The 17,672-nt window shown below is 55.7% G+C and overlaps 1 protein-coding gene across 12 annotated transcripts in view; it reads right to left on the bottom strand.

Annotated features, from left to right (window-relative positions):
- The window catches only part of ACOX3 (acyl-CoA oxidase 3, pristanoyl), a 48,867-nt gene that overhangs the window by 18,163 nt on the left and 13,032 nt on the right, over positions 1-17,672 (bottom strand). For 11 of the 12 annotated variants that reach the window (XM_033856614.2, XM_073804804.1, XM_033856613.2 and 8 more), the window contains 6 exons: positions 13,299-13,387; positions 7,864-7,960; positions 5,842-6,024; positions 4,048-4,170; positions 2,399-2,519; positions 198-320 (listed from right to left, as the gene is read on the bottom strand). In XM_033856614.2, coding sequence (XP_033712505.1) covers positions 198-320; positions 2,399-2,519; positions 4,048-4,170; positions 5,842-6,024; positions 7,864-7,960; positions 13,299-13,387 — 736 coding nt within the window. The remainder of the gene's footprint in view (positions 1-197; positions 321-2,398; positions 2,520-4,047; positions 4,171-5,841; positions 6,025-7,863; positions 7,961-13,298; positions 13,388-17,672) is intronic. The other variant, XM_033856616.2, reaches the window with a different exon arrangement.

Genomic DNA, 17,672 nt, shown 5'->3' with positions numbered 1-17,672 from the left:
CCCACCCCAGGGGATGTCTGGCGATAGGACCCCACCTGCCCCAGCCCATCACTTCAGAAGCTGGTCCATCCCCATTTGATCACACATTTCCTTCCTGCAAACCCAGAGTCCATCCTGACAGAAGAGCTAATTCAAGGGGGCCTGGGAACCTCACCCTCCCGCCCCCAACTGGGCTGCAGGGGCGCCGGCCTCCTCACCTTGGTCCCGGCGCACCAGCAGCCCAAGCAGGTAGTTGCTGGTCTGCTGCAGCAAGACGTTGTTGTCGCCTTCGTATGTGCAGTTCGGGTCGTTGTCATCTCTGAGGTCTCCCAGACGGTTCACTGCAAGGAGGCCCCAGCATTCTCGTCACTGGGGGTGCACATGTGGGAAGTGCCCCCCAAACCCCAGCTGCCACCTGGGACTCTGAGGTCCCAGGCCCGGCTTGACCGGATGAAGCACTTCCCGCCCTGCTCCCAGTGCCAGCTCCACCCCCGACCCGCGGTGTGCCGTCTCCATCCGGCTGCTCCCTCTTTAAGGACATATTGGTGACACCTGCGAGGTCCCCGGGAAGAGAGGCGGGTGGCTCCCCGTGAAGCCCCAGGGCCACGCTCAAGAAGCATCTGCTGGCATCAGCATCCCTGTCCCTACCACGAGCCTCTCAGGTCACCTGGCAAAGCGCCCTCCAGTGGGGTCACTGACGGAGCTGACTACCTGAGCAGCGGGAGGGTGCCCTTCTTCCTCTTCCAACTGAAGGAACCCTTCTTTGGACACGAGACATTTCAAATATCTGAAGACAACTCTCATTTTTCTCTTGTCTTTCCTACCAGCGAAATAACCCAATTCCTTTGCAGATTTGATAAAGTATGCTTCCCAGATCTTCACCACCTAGGTTTCCATCCTCTGACGGAGAATGTTCTCCAAACGTGAGGCTGAGATGGGAGAAAGGGTAGGACCCTAACTTCTCACACTCACGTATTGCTATGAACAGCCCAAGAGGGTGTAAGATGTTCAGCAGCAGACACGAGGCTTGTGGTCACCTATGACACCCTGATCATCTTCCTCTGAATTGCTGCCCATGCCACAGTTAGACCACTGAACCTGAAGGGCTAAGAGTGCCCTTAGAGAAATGACTTGCAATTGATATTTAAATCTAGATAAACGGCTTTACGTTTATCCCTGCTGAGTTGGGCCTCACTGGCTTCAGCCCTGTTTGTATTATGTGATGACACTTCCTTTAGTCATTTTTGCTGTCTGAAGGGCTGCGTGATTCAAGTTCCTCCTTCTAAACTATTTATAGCGTCTCTATACGAGCTATAACAACAAACAAATACTACAAAGAGCACTGCACAGAGGACAAAACACATGGATGAGTAACGTCTGCAGCCCCATGATTACCCACACGTCAGTAAACGTGGAGTGTGGGGAGGGGAGGGGCCCCCCTGCCTGCCGCCCCCGCACGAGGAGTAACTGGGACACGTCCCGGTTACTGAAAGCTCCTAAAAGGCTTCCGGAGGAATAAACTGTCAAGGAAGTCTCTGCCAGCTCTGTTGTTGCCTTGAGTAACCAGACTTTAACCAATCAGTTATTGAAGAGACTAGCACACGGGGAGTTAGGCAGGTAAGCTGCAGTAATGATGACGACCACAATAATAACAATAATAATAACAGACCAAAATGACGGGGCACACGCCCTATGCCGACACTGTGCTCGACCCTTCATGTGGGGTAGTTCACTTACCCGTTGCAAAGCCCCCCGTTGTGCTATCCTATCATTAGTCCCATTCTACGGAGAAGAAAGCTGAGGGGCAGTGAGGGTGGGCAGCTTGCCTGCGGCTACGAAGCCCGTGACCGGCAGAGCCGGGATCTGGCCCCGGGCTGTCGGTCTCCCCCTCCCTCCACCATCCACCAGCTGACCGACTGCCAGTGTCAATAAAAGCAAACTCTCTTTTTCTAAGTTTCAGAATTTTTCTTCGGAACAAAACTTGCTGCCAGTTTACTGCCAAAGCCATTAACTAAAAAGTTCCAATTCAGATGAACAGATAAGCTCTTTCCTCTTCTGGTTTTCGGTCTCCACGCATCGTGACACCCGGATTTCGACCGAGGAGCATCAGGTGGCGGCGAGCCGAGGGACTGGACTAGGGCAGGGGTTGGCAAACCCGCTCTGGAAAGTTCCAGCCAGTCAATGTTTTAGGCTTTGCTGAGACGGCTCTGCTGGGCGGGTGGAGTGGGAACACAGCCACAGGAAGTGTGTAAACAAATGGGTGTGACCCGGGGGCCAACAAATCTTTATTCACAAAAACCTTTACCCACAGAGACGGCCTTTGGCCCGCAAACGACGGCTGTCGTTTGCCGACCCCTGGCCGTGAGCCACATGGTGCGGGAGAGGACAGGAGACCAGCCCACGTGTCCCCAAAACCTACTGGCCAGATAGCCGTGTCCTCCGCACGCCTCCCGGCACTCCTGGATTCCGCGCTGGGCCGTCCACGAGGCCAGGGGCTTGCCGGCCGACGCCAAGGCGTGGATCTCGCGTCCCAGCTCTGCCTTGGGAGAGAGAAGCCAACGAGAACAGGTGAAAAGAGGCTCCGACCCCAGAGGTCAGGGGTCAGTTCAAGCACAGCCTCAGAGGCTCATGTCCCCTCCAGTCTAATCCGAGGTACCCGACAACTACAAAGGAAAGAAACCCAGTTTTAGTTTAAAAAACAGGATTCAAGTAAACAGGGATACCCTGCAGTACAGTCACACAACTCCACGACAGTGAAAATAAACGACCACGGCTCTGCCCAGCCGGTGAACACGGGGTGGGAGCGCGGGGGAGCGGGAAGGCTGATGGCAGAAGAGCATAACGTTATGACTCCGTTTACTCGAAGTCTGCAGCGGAGACTAAGAAGAAACCCAAGGGGTGGGAGGCGGTGCCGAGACGCTGCCCCCAGGGGAGAGGGTGGCAGGCGGCCCCAGAGGACTGCACAGACATGGCCACTCGGTCCACACTGCGCGGAGGCCCAGCCAGCATCCCCAGCCTTAACACGTCTAGTAAATACTCTTTCGCCTCGACTCGATATTCAACGCAGTTACAAGAGAGACACACACACACACCCGCTAAATAACGTGATGTGTTTGACCAGCGTTTTCAACTTCGAAGAAGGGCTACTTTATAACCTGTGCCTGGGTTGAAGCACTGAGTTTCAGAAAGAACAGAGCTCGACGACACGTCAAAACATTTTTAACAGGACAACTCCATTGTCCGCTGGCAAAAGGTTCAATGACTCACGCTGGGGAGAAAAAACACGCGTAACCCTGCACTCCTGATGAAACGGTCTTCAGGGTCACGGTTGTCACGGTCGGCCTGACTGCTCAGCCGTGCACACTGCCGGCAAGCCCCCCCCCCCCCGCCTCCCCCTCCCCACCTCTGGACCCCTGGATGTTTACGCTGAATATTCCAAAACGTGCTAATTTGATACAGGCTTTTCAGGGCGTGGTACGTAACCCCGATCTGCAGCATTCCTAATCAGTTTTCAGACGCCCTTGGTGTGATTCCCATTTCACCGCTGCCCAGGAGGCAGCGTAAGGGGGGAAAAGAAACAACACATGAACCGCCACACAGAAATTAGCGGAGGACCCCTTTCTACGAAGGGGCCGACCTCAGTGGGTTTGCACGCTCATTTCTGGAGCAAAGCCCCGCCTGTCAAGTCAAATCCGGTCAGCTGGATTCAGACCTTTGTCAGGTTGTTTACAAAGGGAGCAGAACCGTGAAATCGACTGAGGGGCCAGTAATGCGGATTTTGCAAAACCATCATGTTCTCAAGAGGAGAACAGCAGCTGAACTCACAGACGGGAACCGGGAGAGGTGTCAGCACATCCTTGAGAATCGGGAATGTGGACACGTGCCTGACACGTTCCCATCGCAGCGAGGGCTCCGAGAGGACACAGCCCACGGGTCAGGTCGGACGGAGCCTCCATCCCCGCGAATCCACGCACCGAGGCTGTTCTGAAAGAAAGGCTGAATCTGTGCTGCCCAACCCGTGAGATTTAAAGGATGACAAACGCTGTGGAGAAAAGCGGAGACCCTCACCTGCCTGGCGCTCCGGTCTTTCCCCAGAAGGCCTTGCTGAAGCTCCACCAGATCCAGGAAGAGAGATTTGGAAAAGTGGTCCAAGGCATAGGCCGCGGCCAGGTACGGGAGTAAACGCCATTGCTGAAACAGACAAGTCCCTGCCTGGAGGCCTCCAAGTGCCCCCAGGGCCCGCCTGCCTTCCGGGGCTGGAGCACCAGGAACCCACTGTCCACCGTCCCCACTCATTGCAGAAGGTCCCGCACGTCTCCCGGACCCACCCCCGTGACGCTTGCCCCCCGACGCTCTTCCAGTGCGGCCGGGTCTCCCGCACCACCCTGACGACCCCACTCAAGGAGAAACTGTGCCGCGTGCACCACCCTGCACGGCCCCCTCACCGCTCTCCCATCCACGTGGCCCCTGAGCCAGAGCAAATGCTGATCTACAAGAGAACTAAGAAAGCCAGGCGGCCGTGCCTGAGCGCGGGGCCCACCTGGCGATGCCCGGGCTTTGGGAGCCTACGGGGAATGAAGCAACCCCCCCAGAGCCAGACGGGGAAACAGGCTCATGGAGAGCCGAGGGAGGGTGTCTCTTTCACCAGCGCACATCCGCTGTTGCGTGGATGGAGGGGGCGGAGCCTGAAAGGACCTGGGAGACAGGTGCCACCGTCGGCAGCACCGTGGTCACCTGCCGTTTCCTGGGTGTGGTCACGGTGCCAACTGCTTCTCATGCACTAACGTATTTAATCCTTACAGCCACTCGCAGAGAGGTATTATCAGCAGTCCCAACTTACAAAGGAGAATACTAGAGCACAGAGAGGTTCAGTGGCTTGCCCAAGGACACACAGCAGGGAGGGGGCGGACCTGGGGTCAGGAGCCCAAGCATGTGGCTCAGGTGGGCTCTCGTGACCGCTGAGCCAGGCCTGATGCCCAGACAGTCGGACGTGCCGTGACCTCACCAAGGCCACAGGGTTGGTGGTGTGGTGGACACTGTGTGCCAGCCCGGCATGAGCCAGGCACTGGGCTTTTCCTTACTTGTTTATTTGGTATTAAAACAGGTTCACGGCCATAGTAAAAGAAGTCTTAAAAGAAACAACTTCGATTCAGTTACAATTTCCTGAAACTTGCGCTCAGATACACCTTTGCTCAGGCCTAACTGGCCAAGACCTGGGTCCGATTTAGCTGCTGACTCTGGCAGGAGCCACTGACTCGAGCCTCGGGGACCCACCTGGATCCCCAGCCCACCTGGTGTGCAGGGCAGCTGCCCGGTGCGCACGGAAGGGCTGGGGCCGCAGGGGCACCGGGGGGGGCTCGCTGTGATAAAATGCGTCCCCCGCCCCGCCCCGGCGTCCAGGTGATGCCCAGCCTGAGTTGCACCTTTGCCATCGAGGGCTGCCGCATCTCGGAGGACCCGGAAGGCGAGCGTCCCCCCTGCTAGAGGACGTCACCACGAACAGTGCTGCCCCCTCAGCCGCTGCGTCCCGGGGTCACTTCCCAGGGATGGGACGAGCGCGTTGGAGTGTGGCCTGGACGTCAGGGTCCCGCAGGTGGGATGAGCGTGCGCACCTGCTCCCTCGGCCTCACCAGAGCGCGTCCTGCTGGTCGTACACACTCCTGTTCAACTAAAGACCATTTATCGAGACCGCGTGTGGCCCCAGACGCCGCACTCCTTCCCTGTGAGTGTCTGTCACTCCCTCTGTTAACTCCTGAAGAGGCCTGACCAGCAACCAGCAACCCAGGTGCAGCGACCTAAGAGAGGAGGTATGTCTGCACGCGGAGCAGAACGAAAGTGAACTCACGCCTGCGGAAGCTGTACCTGCATCGGATACTCCAGCACCGGTACCTCCTCCTCGTCTGTTGGTCCAAACTGACGCCTGGTGGCTGAGAAACGCAGAGCTATGGACACGGCCAGCTTTAGGTTCACGACGGACATGCCCGCGATGGCGACCCGGCCGGAGGACAGGCTGCCCAGGGACTCGCTGAAGTGCTGCCTGGCGTCCTGCAGGAGGAAGGCAGGTGAGGGCGGACCTGGGACCCGCAGGCTGCCTTGGGGACGGGCACAGACGTGGAGGGGCGCTCCTTTATTCACTCAACACTTCCAGGCCCTGCCCCCAGGGCGCCCCAGGCACAGGCCCCTGGGCCCAGGAGGCCAAGCTGCATGGGGGCCGGCGTCCCCATCACAGGATGCTGTGGGGAGGCACAGAGGATGCCTAGTGACAGGAGGACGGGGCCCCGGGCAGATGTACCATCTGCAGAGACCTGCAAACGGCCACCTGGAAGTACGAAGCCCCGCTCCCAATCCCACCGAGGACCGGACAGCTGTGCCGAGAGCGACGCAGGAGCCGAAGCAGAGGGCATGGCTGGCACCGACATTTCGTTTATAAACCAGGTTCCTTCCCCCACCCCCTCACCCCCCACCTGGGATTCCTCCCGGTCCATCAAACCACCATTCTAAGCGGTGTGATGGTCAGCTGCCGTCCTTTGTGACCTTTGAAACTGGGTAATTGCCCGTGTGCGTCTATTTTTAACGTGTTGTAAATCGCAACGCGCTTATCGCTGTTTCCAACAGCGGCTCGTGCTTTAAGGGCCGTCGGCGGCGTTTGGGTACCTCTGCCCGTGAGGCTCACCCAGTTATCCGATCACGCGCACCTCCCTTACCCCCTGCTGCTCCTCCTGGGTTCACTTATTTTACTATTCGGACTTTTCTTCCAAAATTATGTCCACGCTGGTATTTGTGTGGCAACATGTCAAGCCTCTGGCCGACAATATTGATTCTGTTCTCACGCACGAATGACAGTCCAGCTGGATTTAGAAGAAGCGTGTTTACAGTTGTTTTCCCTCAATGGTTTGAAGCGTCATCTCACTGACTTCTCGCGTTCGGCGTCGTGCCGGAACTCTGAGACTAAAGGGGCTTCTATTCCGTGGGAGTTGGCCCAGCATCCCGTCTCTGGAAGCCCTCAGCATCTTCTCTACGAGGTTCTGACACTTCTCCGCAGTGAGTGTGGGATGGGAGACCCTGACTCCCCCTCTATGGGCCCCTCTGTCAAGGTTTTCTTCCTTCTTTACTTTAGAGACATTTATCTTCATCGTTTCTGCAAAACGTTGTCCCCGTGGTTCTCTCCATCCTTTCCTGCCGCCTCCTTCACTCTGATTTCCAACCGCTAATTCACTCTCCCGCTGTAGGTACCCCATCTGTTGGGTTCTCTTGATGACTTACTTTCGTACTTTTCATTCACTTTTTATATCGCTGTTTCCATTCTTGAACGGCTTCCTGTGTCACCTCTAGCTTCTCTCGTCATCTGAAGGTACCCGTCACACTCGTTGAAGCCCTGTTCTCTCGGCCCCAAGCAGCCGAAGCTCAACGTCAGGCGGGGTTCTCACACGCACATGTGCTGCCGGGACGCGTCATCCCGGCTGTGGGTTCAGGCCTGAGAGGGCTCAGCTACCCCGACTTGGCCACGTCTGGAAAGCGCCCGGGGCCGTGCCACTGCATGTCTACACTCAATGAACTTAGGGGCGTGGTCAGACACCAGAGGACACTGTCACCCCCGTTGGTGCACAGCCCACAAGGCGACCCTTCACTCTTAAACCCCTGGTGGGAAAGAGCGCCGGCGGGGGCAACCTCCCTGACTGAAATGCCGGGGGCCTGGCAGGGGCGGGGTGGGGGGAGGTCATTGTGCTCGGGGTCCTGGGGGTGTGGCCGACCCAAGCACTCCCGTCCCTGTTGGCGGCACTGGGACCTGATCCTAGACAGGTTTGCACGGGCCACGGGCTCCTGTGGTGACTCTCCCCCTGAGCACAGGGGGTGGGTGTCCTGTGGGCCTGGAGGCAGCTGTACCTTAACATGGGTGACGTAGGTGCCCTCGGGGGTGATATCTCCTGAGCGGTTCAGCAGGTCCTGGCGAGGAATCCTGACCTTGTGGAACATGGCAAATCTGTGTGGAGACACAGCACTTCTGGTTAAACTGGGGTCAGCCCCTGGGGCTTATCTCCTCTCCCTTCTGAAACTCAGTCAAATAAAAGCAAAGGACAGGGCTTCCCTGGTGGCGCAGTGGTTGAGAGTCCGCCTGCCGATGCAGGGGACACAGGTTCGTGCCCTGGTCCGGGAAGATCCCACATGCCACGGAGCAGCTGGGCCCGTGAGCCATGGCCGCTGAGCCTGCGCGTCCGGAGCCTGTGCTCCGCAACGGAAGAGGCCACAACAGGGAGAGGCCTGCGTACCGCAAAAAAAAAAAAAAAGGCAAAGCACAGCTCAAAAGGTGACATAATCCCCAAAAGACCAAAAAAACAAACACAACAAAACACAACAAAACAAAAACGCAGGAGAGAGAAGGCACCAGTAGACAAGACGTTTCAACTAATTTTTTTATCCAAAAAAGTAGGCGTAAGCAAAAGGTGGTGTGAGTGATGGGCTCTGTGTGAGATAAAGCGGCCGTCTGTTGGTAATGATGTAGGCGAGCCCCCCCACCCCCAATACTGCCGGCGCTTGGGCCTCAGGGCTGCACGCGGGCTCCCGCTACACTACACGCTGGGAGGAAACGTCCTCGCTCGCTGCGGCCAGAACACCTGGGACCGGTCATTCAGCAGAAAAGGCGGGACCGTTTTCATAAAGATGAGAATCTCCGGTTCTCACACTTGACTCCCACACCAGAGTCCACACACGGAGTGACAAAGTCAGCAAACTGAGGTTTTAAACGTCCCGAGTCAAACAGGGGTACTGCACCATCCCATTAGGGCTCCAGGGCAGGCGAGTCAGCTTCCCTGAGCAGCTGAGAACACACGTGCACACGCATCCCTGGGGAACACGCGTGTGTCAGTAATCGAAGGTGTTTTCTGTGGTTGTCAGGAAGGAAGATCTATCTCACGACAGCGCAGGAACAAGGTTATGCGAAGTAACGGGTGGTACACTGTGCAGAAAAACCCAAACCATCTTAAAATATCAACAGTTCCGACAGCGCCTTATCTGACTTCTAAGCAGTTTCGATGTCACACGGAACATTCTTTTACTGAACCAGAGGAAGCAGCTCTGGGGAGAAGGGCAGCGCCCTGCGGAGAAGGGGGGCAGCTCCGCGTACCACCCCCCAGCTCCTGCTTGGATCCCAGGCTGTGTGGCTCCCCAGCCACCGTCCGAGCCACGGTGCTTACCCCCACCCCGAGCTGTGTCCTGATGGTCTGTGCCTCTTCTTGTCCCATTTCCTGCAACAGTCTCCCCCTTGGCTCTCTCCAGACCCCACCTCGTCCCCCTGTCCCGCACACGGGAGCAGAGGCCTGTCTAAACCTCAGCTCGGAATGGTCACACCCGGCACGAGAATCTTGGGTCCCTGGGACCAACAATATCTAAACCCGTAGGGAAACGTGGTGAGCCCTCCGGCGGGACCCCTGTCAGCTGCTGCCTCCTTGTAGCCCGCAGCCTGTAGCTGGGTCACATCTGCCTGTCACCGTCAAGCCGGCCAGGCCCTCTCCTGGCCTCAGGGCCGACGGCCCTCAGAGCGCTGCCACCTCCTCCAAGATGCCTGCCACGATTCCCACGCCTGCCCCGAGGTGAGCACCAAGGGGTCCCACAGCACCATTAGATGGCGGTCCTGGCCATGTTGCCCACTGAGCCACTTGCCTTTCGGTGGCCGTTAGGGACCCTGTTATAAGGGGGCCACATGCCTGGCACCCAGCAGACACGTCCTAAGTGCCGGGGATGAATCAACAGCGGCGAGACATTGTCCTTAGGGCGCTGGTGCACCTCCACAGAACCCCGAGTCCCGGGGCAGCCTTGAGGGGTGACACAGCCAGTGCACCTGGGGAAGAGCTGAGAGCCGGGGCTGGGCGTGGGGCGGCTGGAGGGGCCCCTCCCAAACTCCTTTGGAAGCGACTAGGATTTCTGCACGTGAGGCCACCAGGGCCCCAGCAGCATCCAGGCCAGGGTCTCCCTCCGGCGTGTGAAACGCAGGCCTGGCCCGAGCACCCGAAGGCACTGCCTGGAGGGAGCCACCCATCGGGGCCTTTGTGGGGCGGCTCTGACGGGCCCCGGGACCCACGTCTCTAGACCGCCCGGCCTCAGTGCCGACGTCCCTGGTCTGGTCCAGCTCACCACTTGAAAGGCGAGGAATGCTTTCACAAGTCTGATGCTGTCAACTGAGTGCGCCCTTTTTAAGGAGTGGAAACTCTTCACCCTCCCTGCCACGCAGGGATGGAACAAGGCGGAATGTATTTACAGGCGCAAGACTATTCGCTGGAGCTTAACTGAAATCGAAATTTTACACATTCTCTTTTGAGCACTGCCATGTGGCAAAGGCTGTTCCAGGAACAGTCGATGCTGGCCAGCCTGGTCACAATCCCCAGTGTCCCCCGAGGGCAGGGGGGCGGGGGGCCGCACAGGTCGTATCTGACACAGGGTGTGCGTGTGACACGATGGCGTGAGCATACGGCAGGGCTGGGGGGCTTGCGGGCGGCAGACCCTGCCCCAGGCCCCGCACCCCCTTCCTCCTGGGCCACCCGTTCCACCTCCCGGTGGCCTCCTTACTCCTGGGGCCTCTCACTGCTGCCCCAGCCCCACCTGGGCCCCAGAGCCTCATGGGACGTCCTCCCAGCCGCTCTGGAGACGCTTCCCCGCCTCACCTCTGAGCAAGTGTGAGGATGCCCGCAGCCCACCTTGAAGGTGAGGCCCAACCGTTCACTGGAGGGATCTCTCCTGATTTGCTTTTAGAGTTATTTGGCTAAAAGTAATCCGTGCAATTTACGTCTGCCTCTGATTTCTACACAGTCTTCCCACAGACTCACGAATCCTTGTGACCTACCTATGAACTGTTGACCACTTTTTCAAAATAAAAGATCTCAATCCCGACCCTGCTCTGCAAGCGGCCTGCAAACAAGGAAAGCCAGGGATTCAGACCCGCGCGCCCTCTGCTGGGCGTGCGCCCCGAAGCTGGCAGGGACAGCTGCGTTTCTGGCGGGGCGGGCACTGCCTGCGTCACCGCCCCTGGCCCACATCCCAGCCCCAGTCCAGCGGCCGAGGGACCCCAGGCACCACTGAACCTTCAAAGGCGCAGGGTACGGCTGCTTCCACGTCCTGTCTGCCGGCCTCCAAGTGGCCCCATGGGAACGGCGACTCTGGTTTGGGGGGGCCGCTCTGAGCCGGCTTCAGGGTAGTCGCCATGCTGCCCCCTGGCGGCACCGGGCTGGCACTGCTGAGTCTCAGAAGAGCTTTGCCCCTCGGACGCGACATGTTTATTTAGGAGGGCCTTTGCTACGTTGGTGTGACTCCCTGGGACCATCGCAATAAGAAACAAATACTCAGTCTCTAAAACGGGACTAACAGTCTCTGAAACGAAACTAACACACCATTGTAAAGCAGTTATACTCCAATAAAGATGTTAAAAAATAAAATAAATAAATAAAAATAAATAAAACGGGACTTGATTTGGAGGACCAAGGGCAGAGTTTTTCACGGATGTCCCAAAACAGTGTTAAAGGTTCTAACTTGTAAAAGCAAATGAATGGGGACTGGAGATCTGTGACCTCACCCAAGGCCTTCCTTGGACAGCAGTGACCCAGCAGCACTTGTTCACAGCTGGAGGGTCATTTCCCACCGCCAGGCGCCTGGAGACACACCTGCCCGGCCTTACGTGTGAGCACAGACCCTTCCACAGATGGAGTCACCGTACACGCATTTTCCGGGTCCCACAATGGGACGCGTGGATCTAATAAAGGACGCTCGTGCTCAGGGCCCAGAGCAAGACGGGGCCTTCCACCTCCACCTCCCGCATGGTCCTCCTTGACGCTGACTCACCTCGGCCAGATCGGGTCCATCTTCTCAAACACTCCAAGCCGCGTGGCGGCCTCGCCCTGAGGGCTGCAGAGCTTCCCCTGCCCCAAGGACCACAGGCCACATGACCCATCCCTGCCGGGGGGGCCCCATGCACCCGCACAGAGCAGTGATGGAAGGGAACTGACACCCTCCTCCCCCCACCCCAGGCTCCAGCATTAATTAACAGGCTCTTTTCACAGGCCAGCGAGAGAGGCACTCAAAGCTCTAGACAGGTATAGGTTAGAAGGGCTGTGTGTGTGTGTTTCTGGTTTCACTTTTTAGCAACATCCTTCCGTTTTCTCCTCCAGCTACACAGAGTGAAAATCGATGGTTCTCCCGCCCTCTCTGGTACAGGCTGGGGCCCCACCTGTTCTGAGGGTCCAAGCAGAGGTTTGAGACACTCTCCGTGCCCCCAGCTCCCCTACCTCTGGGGAGGGGGGACAGCTGAAAGGAGGTTTCTCCACGCTTAGGGTGGTGGGAGACCACCTGGCCCAGCTTCTGTCTCGGAGATGAGCTGCTGCTCCTGACTTACACTCAGAATGACCGGGGTCAGGATAAGCAGCGGGCTCCAACTACAGCGAGGCGGGCTCCTCTGTTCTCTGCCCCCCGACAAAGCGGCAGGTATGCAAACGTTCCCGAGACGCAGCGTGAGGTGCACGACTAAGGAACCCCCGGCTGTGCTTCCCCCCCAGGTAGAAAGCGTCTCAGGAGAACAGAGGGGCGCAGCCAGGCTTTCCGGGAGACGGCACGTGAGTCCCGCCCGCAGGCGCAGGTGATGAGAGCACTGACAGGTAGCAAAGGCCCCCAGGCAGGGCTACGAGAGGGCCCGGCTTGGGGACATCATGCCCACCTTACAGAGGAGGAGAGGGCCAAGAAAGCTGGTCAAGATAACACAAAGAGGCAGAGGTGGACCCAGGATTTGAACCCAGATCTGCTTCCAAAACTCATGCCATGAATGAGCCCGGGAATCCCTCAGGGAGACTCCAAGGCCCTTCCTGACGTGGCTCCCCTGCCCACCCGCCCCCCTCCAGCTCCCCAAGCCGAGGTCTCATCTCAGGCCACTCTGCCCCCGCTACCCGGCACCCGGCTCTGTCCCCAGAACCAGCGTGGACACCTGTTGGGTGCCTGAGCTCCAGGATGGGGAGCAGGGCCCGGGTCACAGGCCGAGGCCCCCACGGGATACGGGTGTCCAGCCTGAGCCTGGCCTGACAGCTGGAGTGGCCCCCTGCCGGGGAGAAGCCTGTGTGCTCCGCACTTGGGGCCACTTATGTCTCCTGAGGTTGGAGTACAAACGGGACCCGGCCCTTCCCAACATGATCTCAAGTGCAGAGGTAAGGCACATCCCGCAGGAGCCTGGGAGGGCACGGGGACAGCACTGAGGGAGCCGGTGGGCTCACAGGGGGGACGTGCTGAGCAGGCAGCCTTGAGGAACGACCCCTGGAGGAGCGACCGTCAAGTACAAGGTGCGCGCTCACCCGTTGTCCAGACCGTTCTGTCCAAGCTTCCTTCCGATGTCGCCAACCATCACCCCTGGCATGGGAAGAAGGGTCTTCGGGTCCCGAATCTGCAAACCACAGATGGCAACTCTTATGACCGCACGAGAATCAAGATGAAAATGTTCGAAACCCCCAGGGACCGAGCCACAGGCTCCCTCTGTGTAGCTGCCGTGGGTTGAAGTGTCCTCCAAACATGTGACCTTGTTGGGAGACAGGGTCCTTGCAGATATCATTAAGGATCTGGAGGTGAGGTCACTCTGGGTTACCTGGGTGGGCCCTGAATCCAATGACCGCTGTCCTCCAAGAGTCAGAGGAGGAGAGGGCATGGAGAGAGGGGGGCCACGTGCAGATGGAAGCAGAGACGGGATGGAAGCGACCACAGCCCGGGAACTCGGGGGTCACCAGAAGCTGGAAGAGATAGGAAGGACCCTCCCATGGAGCCTCCGGGGGGAGTGTGGCCTTTCTGACACCTTGATTTCAGACCTCTGGCCTCCAGACTGTGGAGAGTAAATTTCTGTGGTTTCAGGCCCCCAGTGTGTGGTGCTTTGTTTGGTTATGGTGGCCCCAGGACACTGACGGAGGAGCTGATTAGTACGTGCTGCCTGGAGGAGGCCAGGTATTTCCCAGTCACGTTTTCGATGGAGGACTTTCCACTGGCTTTTCATGAAATGACAAAATGGCTGTGCACATACTTGCTGTGGATTACTTTTGTAAATCTCTGCTCCCCCAAATGAGCTTCCAGTAGATTTACTTACTAACACACACAGAGACAGCTGGCTCCCTGGTCCTCGCCTCGTGCGGTCTAAGCGGACAGTATGGAGTTTCGTTCTCAAAGACCTTTAGTGATTCCTACCAGGCGTGACTGCGCCACCCTCCCCTCCCAGGGTCATCTGCCGATGGCTGTTGATATTTTGGGTCGTCATAAGTGGCGGGTACTATAGGCATCCAGTGGGCAGAGGCCAGCGATGCCACTAAACATCCTACAGGGCACAGGGTGGTCCCGCAGCATGGAATTATCCAGCCCCGAATGTCAACGGCACGGAGGCTGAAAAAAAACTCCGTGTTAAAGAACTACTGAATTTGTACTATTAGAAATTTAGCTATTTGTATGAATTGCTAGTTTTTCTTTCTTTCAGTGGAACAGTTAGCTAATTTAGTTGAACTTTATAATACGGATAAAATAAAATTGAAAGCTAGCGACAAACGATAAGGTTCAGTGAAGATTCAGATAAAAACTCTTATGAAATAGAAAAAAATCGTTTTTAAAAAAAGATGGAGGGCTTCCCTGGTGGTGCAGTGGTAGAGAGTCCGCCTGCCGATGCAGGGGACGCGGGTTCGTGCCCCAGTCCGGGAAGATCCCACATGCCGCGGAGCGGCTGGGCCCGTGAGCCATGGCCGCTGAGCCTGCGCGTCGGAGCCTGTGCTCTGCAGCGGGAGAGGCCACAACAGTGAGAGGCCCGTGTACCGCAAAAAAAAAACAAACAAAAACAAAACAAAAAAGATGGAGAGGAGAAGAGACATGAAAAACAGTTAGTGATTTTCAAGTAATCAGACAGAAAAACACTGCTAATGCCAGTTTTCAGTTCATCCAGAAAGAAATGGTAACATCGTCCTTACAAACTTCACGTTAACCTCTCAAATCAAGGAAAGGACGCTCACTAAAGTCAAAACCAGAATTAAGTTAATGGTCTCCTCTTCTCAAAAGTATTAAATTGTATCAATTTACGTATAACATTTCCCATAATATTTGGAGACTGGCCACCTGATGTGATATAACAAAACTGCAATGAATTACGCCCTCTGGTAGATACACACTGCTACGTGTAAAGTAAATAAGCTACAAGGACACGTGGTACAGCACAGGGAATGTGGCCAATATTTAATAATAACTTTAAATGGAGTAAAAACTATAAAAATTTTGAATCACTGTATCGTACACCTGAAACTAAAATAACGTTGTAAATCAAGTATACCTCAATAAAAAGAAACCACAAAAATTTTTTAATTAAAGGAAAAGAAATATTGGTACCTAAATAGCGGTAGCCACTACACTGGATTAAACTAATCGTGTTGAATTTTCCAATAAAAAAAATTATACCCCTCCACTCATCAGCTAATGACCTGTGGCACATAGCACATTCTAATTAAATAGTTTTGTGATGACTTATTTCAACCTCTCTTTCTGAGTAGACGGTAAACTCCACGAGGGCAGGATTCATGCCGCCCTCGAGCCTGCCCTGGATGTGCACTAAGTACACAGAGAGGATATGTCAGATGGAGGCCCGCAACATCCTACTGAGTGTTTAAAGCACAACGTGTAACAGAATCCAGAACACCATGGCTCTACAATCTAAGAGCCGGAGACACTGAAAGACGTTGCATTCAAGTCCGATTTCCATAAGAAGTTCACTTCGGGTACAAATCTGTACTCCAGAAACAGTGTATGGTTGCCTTAGGTATCAAAAACTACACCTGGTCTGCAGGGGTTCATTGCAAATTGAAAAATAAGGACATGAGCACCAAAGGGAAATGGGTCAACTGGACGTCGTCAAAATTCGAGCCCTTGTGCACAGAGGACATTATCGAGAAAGTGAAGACAATTTTAGAACAGGAGGAAATATTCGCCCACCAGCCATCTGATAAGGCTTAGTATGCAGAATATATAAAGAACCCTTGCGACTCACCAAAAATCACAAACAATCCGATTAAGAAAGGAACTGAGGGTCTGAACATACTACAACTGGACGATGACCAGACCACGTGCGAAAGCAGGGCTCTGACCCTCGGGCTGTAGCCGCCAGCCCCGGGAGCCAGTCTGCTGGGAGTCGGACCTGCAGGAGGGCAGACTGCTGTCTCTAGTGACAAGCCAGGAGGCCAAACAGCCACCGCTGGACAATCGGCCAGGACTCGATCAATACTGACGGCCTCCCTAATCGTCGTCCTGCCTCCGACTCGGGACCAACCCCAGAAGGCCCCGCCTGCCCCCTGACCAGTCACCCGGGATGCCCCCCCTTCTAGACCCTCCCAGCCCCCAGCCCCGTCAGGCACCCTGAGCCCCCTTTTCTCCACTGGGAAGCTCGCCCACGCCTCTGCCTGCCTCTGGGTCTCTGCCAATAACACTGACGAAGGCTGACCCCCGGCTCAGCCAGCTCTGAGCAAACAGCCTTTGCTTTCTCAGTCCCTGCTTGGTTCCACAGGGCAAAGGATTTGAATAGACATTTTGACAAAGAAGGTAGGCAAATGGCACAGGAAAATATGTTCCACATTGTTGGTTATTAAGAAAATGCAAATCAAAATCACAACCAGATACTGCTTCGTACCCATTAGGGTGGTTATGGGGGAAAAAAGGAAAATAACAAGTGTTGGTAAGGATGTGAAGGAACTGGAGCCCTCGGCATTGCAGGTGGGGATGTAAAATGGTGGAAACTATACGGGATTCTACAAAAAATTGAACACAGAATGACCATACGACCCAGCAATTCCACGCCTAGGTACATACCCCGAAGAACTGAAGACTGGTGTGCAAACAGGCACTGCTCATGAATGTTGACAGTGACATTACTCCCAACAGCCAAAAGGTGAAACCACCCAACATCCATCAACGGACGAATGCATACACAGACTGTGGACCGTCCACATAATGGACCATTCAGACTCGAAAAGGAAGGGGGTTCTGGGACAGGCTGCAACGTGGATGAACTTCAAAAACACGTGAAGAGAAGTCAGACACAAAAGGTCACACAGCGCGTGATGCGTTTTATATGAAACATCCCGGAGAGGGAGATGCATAGAGACAGAAAGCAGACCACTGGCTGCCAGAGCCGGGGAGGGGGGCAGGGAGGCGGTGCTGAATGAGCGTGGGGTTTCTTCTAGAAAGGAAACGCTCTGAAACTAGAGAGATACAACATCGTGAATTCCCTAAATGCCACTAAATTGCTCACTTTAAAATGGTTAATTTTGGTAATTCCCTGGCGGTCCAGTGGTTCAGACTCTGCGTTTTCACTGCCGTGGGCCGGGGTTCAATGCCTGGTCGGGGAACTAAGATCCCGCAAGCCACACAGCGAGGCCAAGAAAATAAATTAATTTAATTTAAAAATAAATAAAATGGTTAATTGCATGTTACATGAATTTCAGCTCAATTTTTAAAAAAATGATGATTTTCTTCTCTCATGAGAGCACCGCCCCCGTCAGAAAAGTCTCTGAGAAGAAAAAATGTCAGAATGGGTCTGGGGGTGGGGGAAGCAGGGTGTCATTCAGTATCCAGTCAGCCCAGAGAGAAAGGTCCTGGAGAACCTCCCAGAGCTCCAAGTCCAGGGACACTGCAGCCGCCCTTGGCAGCGGGAAACAGGCTGG

Source organism: Tursiops truncatus, chromosome 5, assembly GCF_011762595.2.
Source record: "Tursiops truncatus isolate mTurTru1 chromosome 5, mTurTru1.mat.Y, whole genome shotgun sequence".
Lineage (NCBI taxonomy): Eukaryota > Metazoa > Chordata > Mammalia > Artiodactyla > Delphinidae > Tursiops > Tursiops truncatus.
This window is presented reverse-complemented; position numbering and strand designations above follow the sequence as displayed.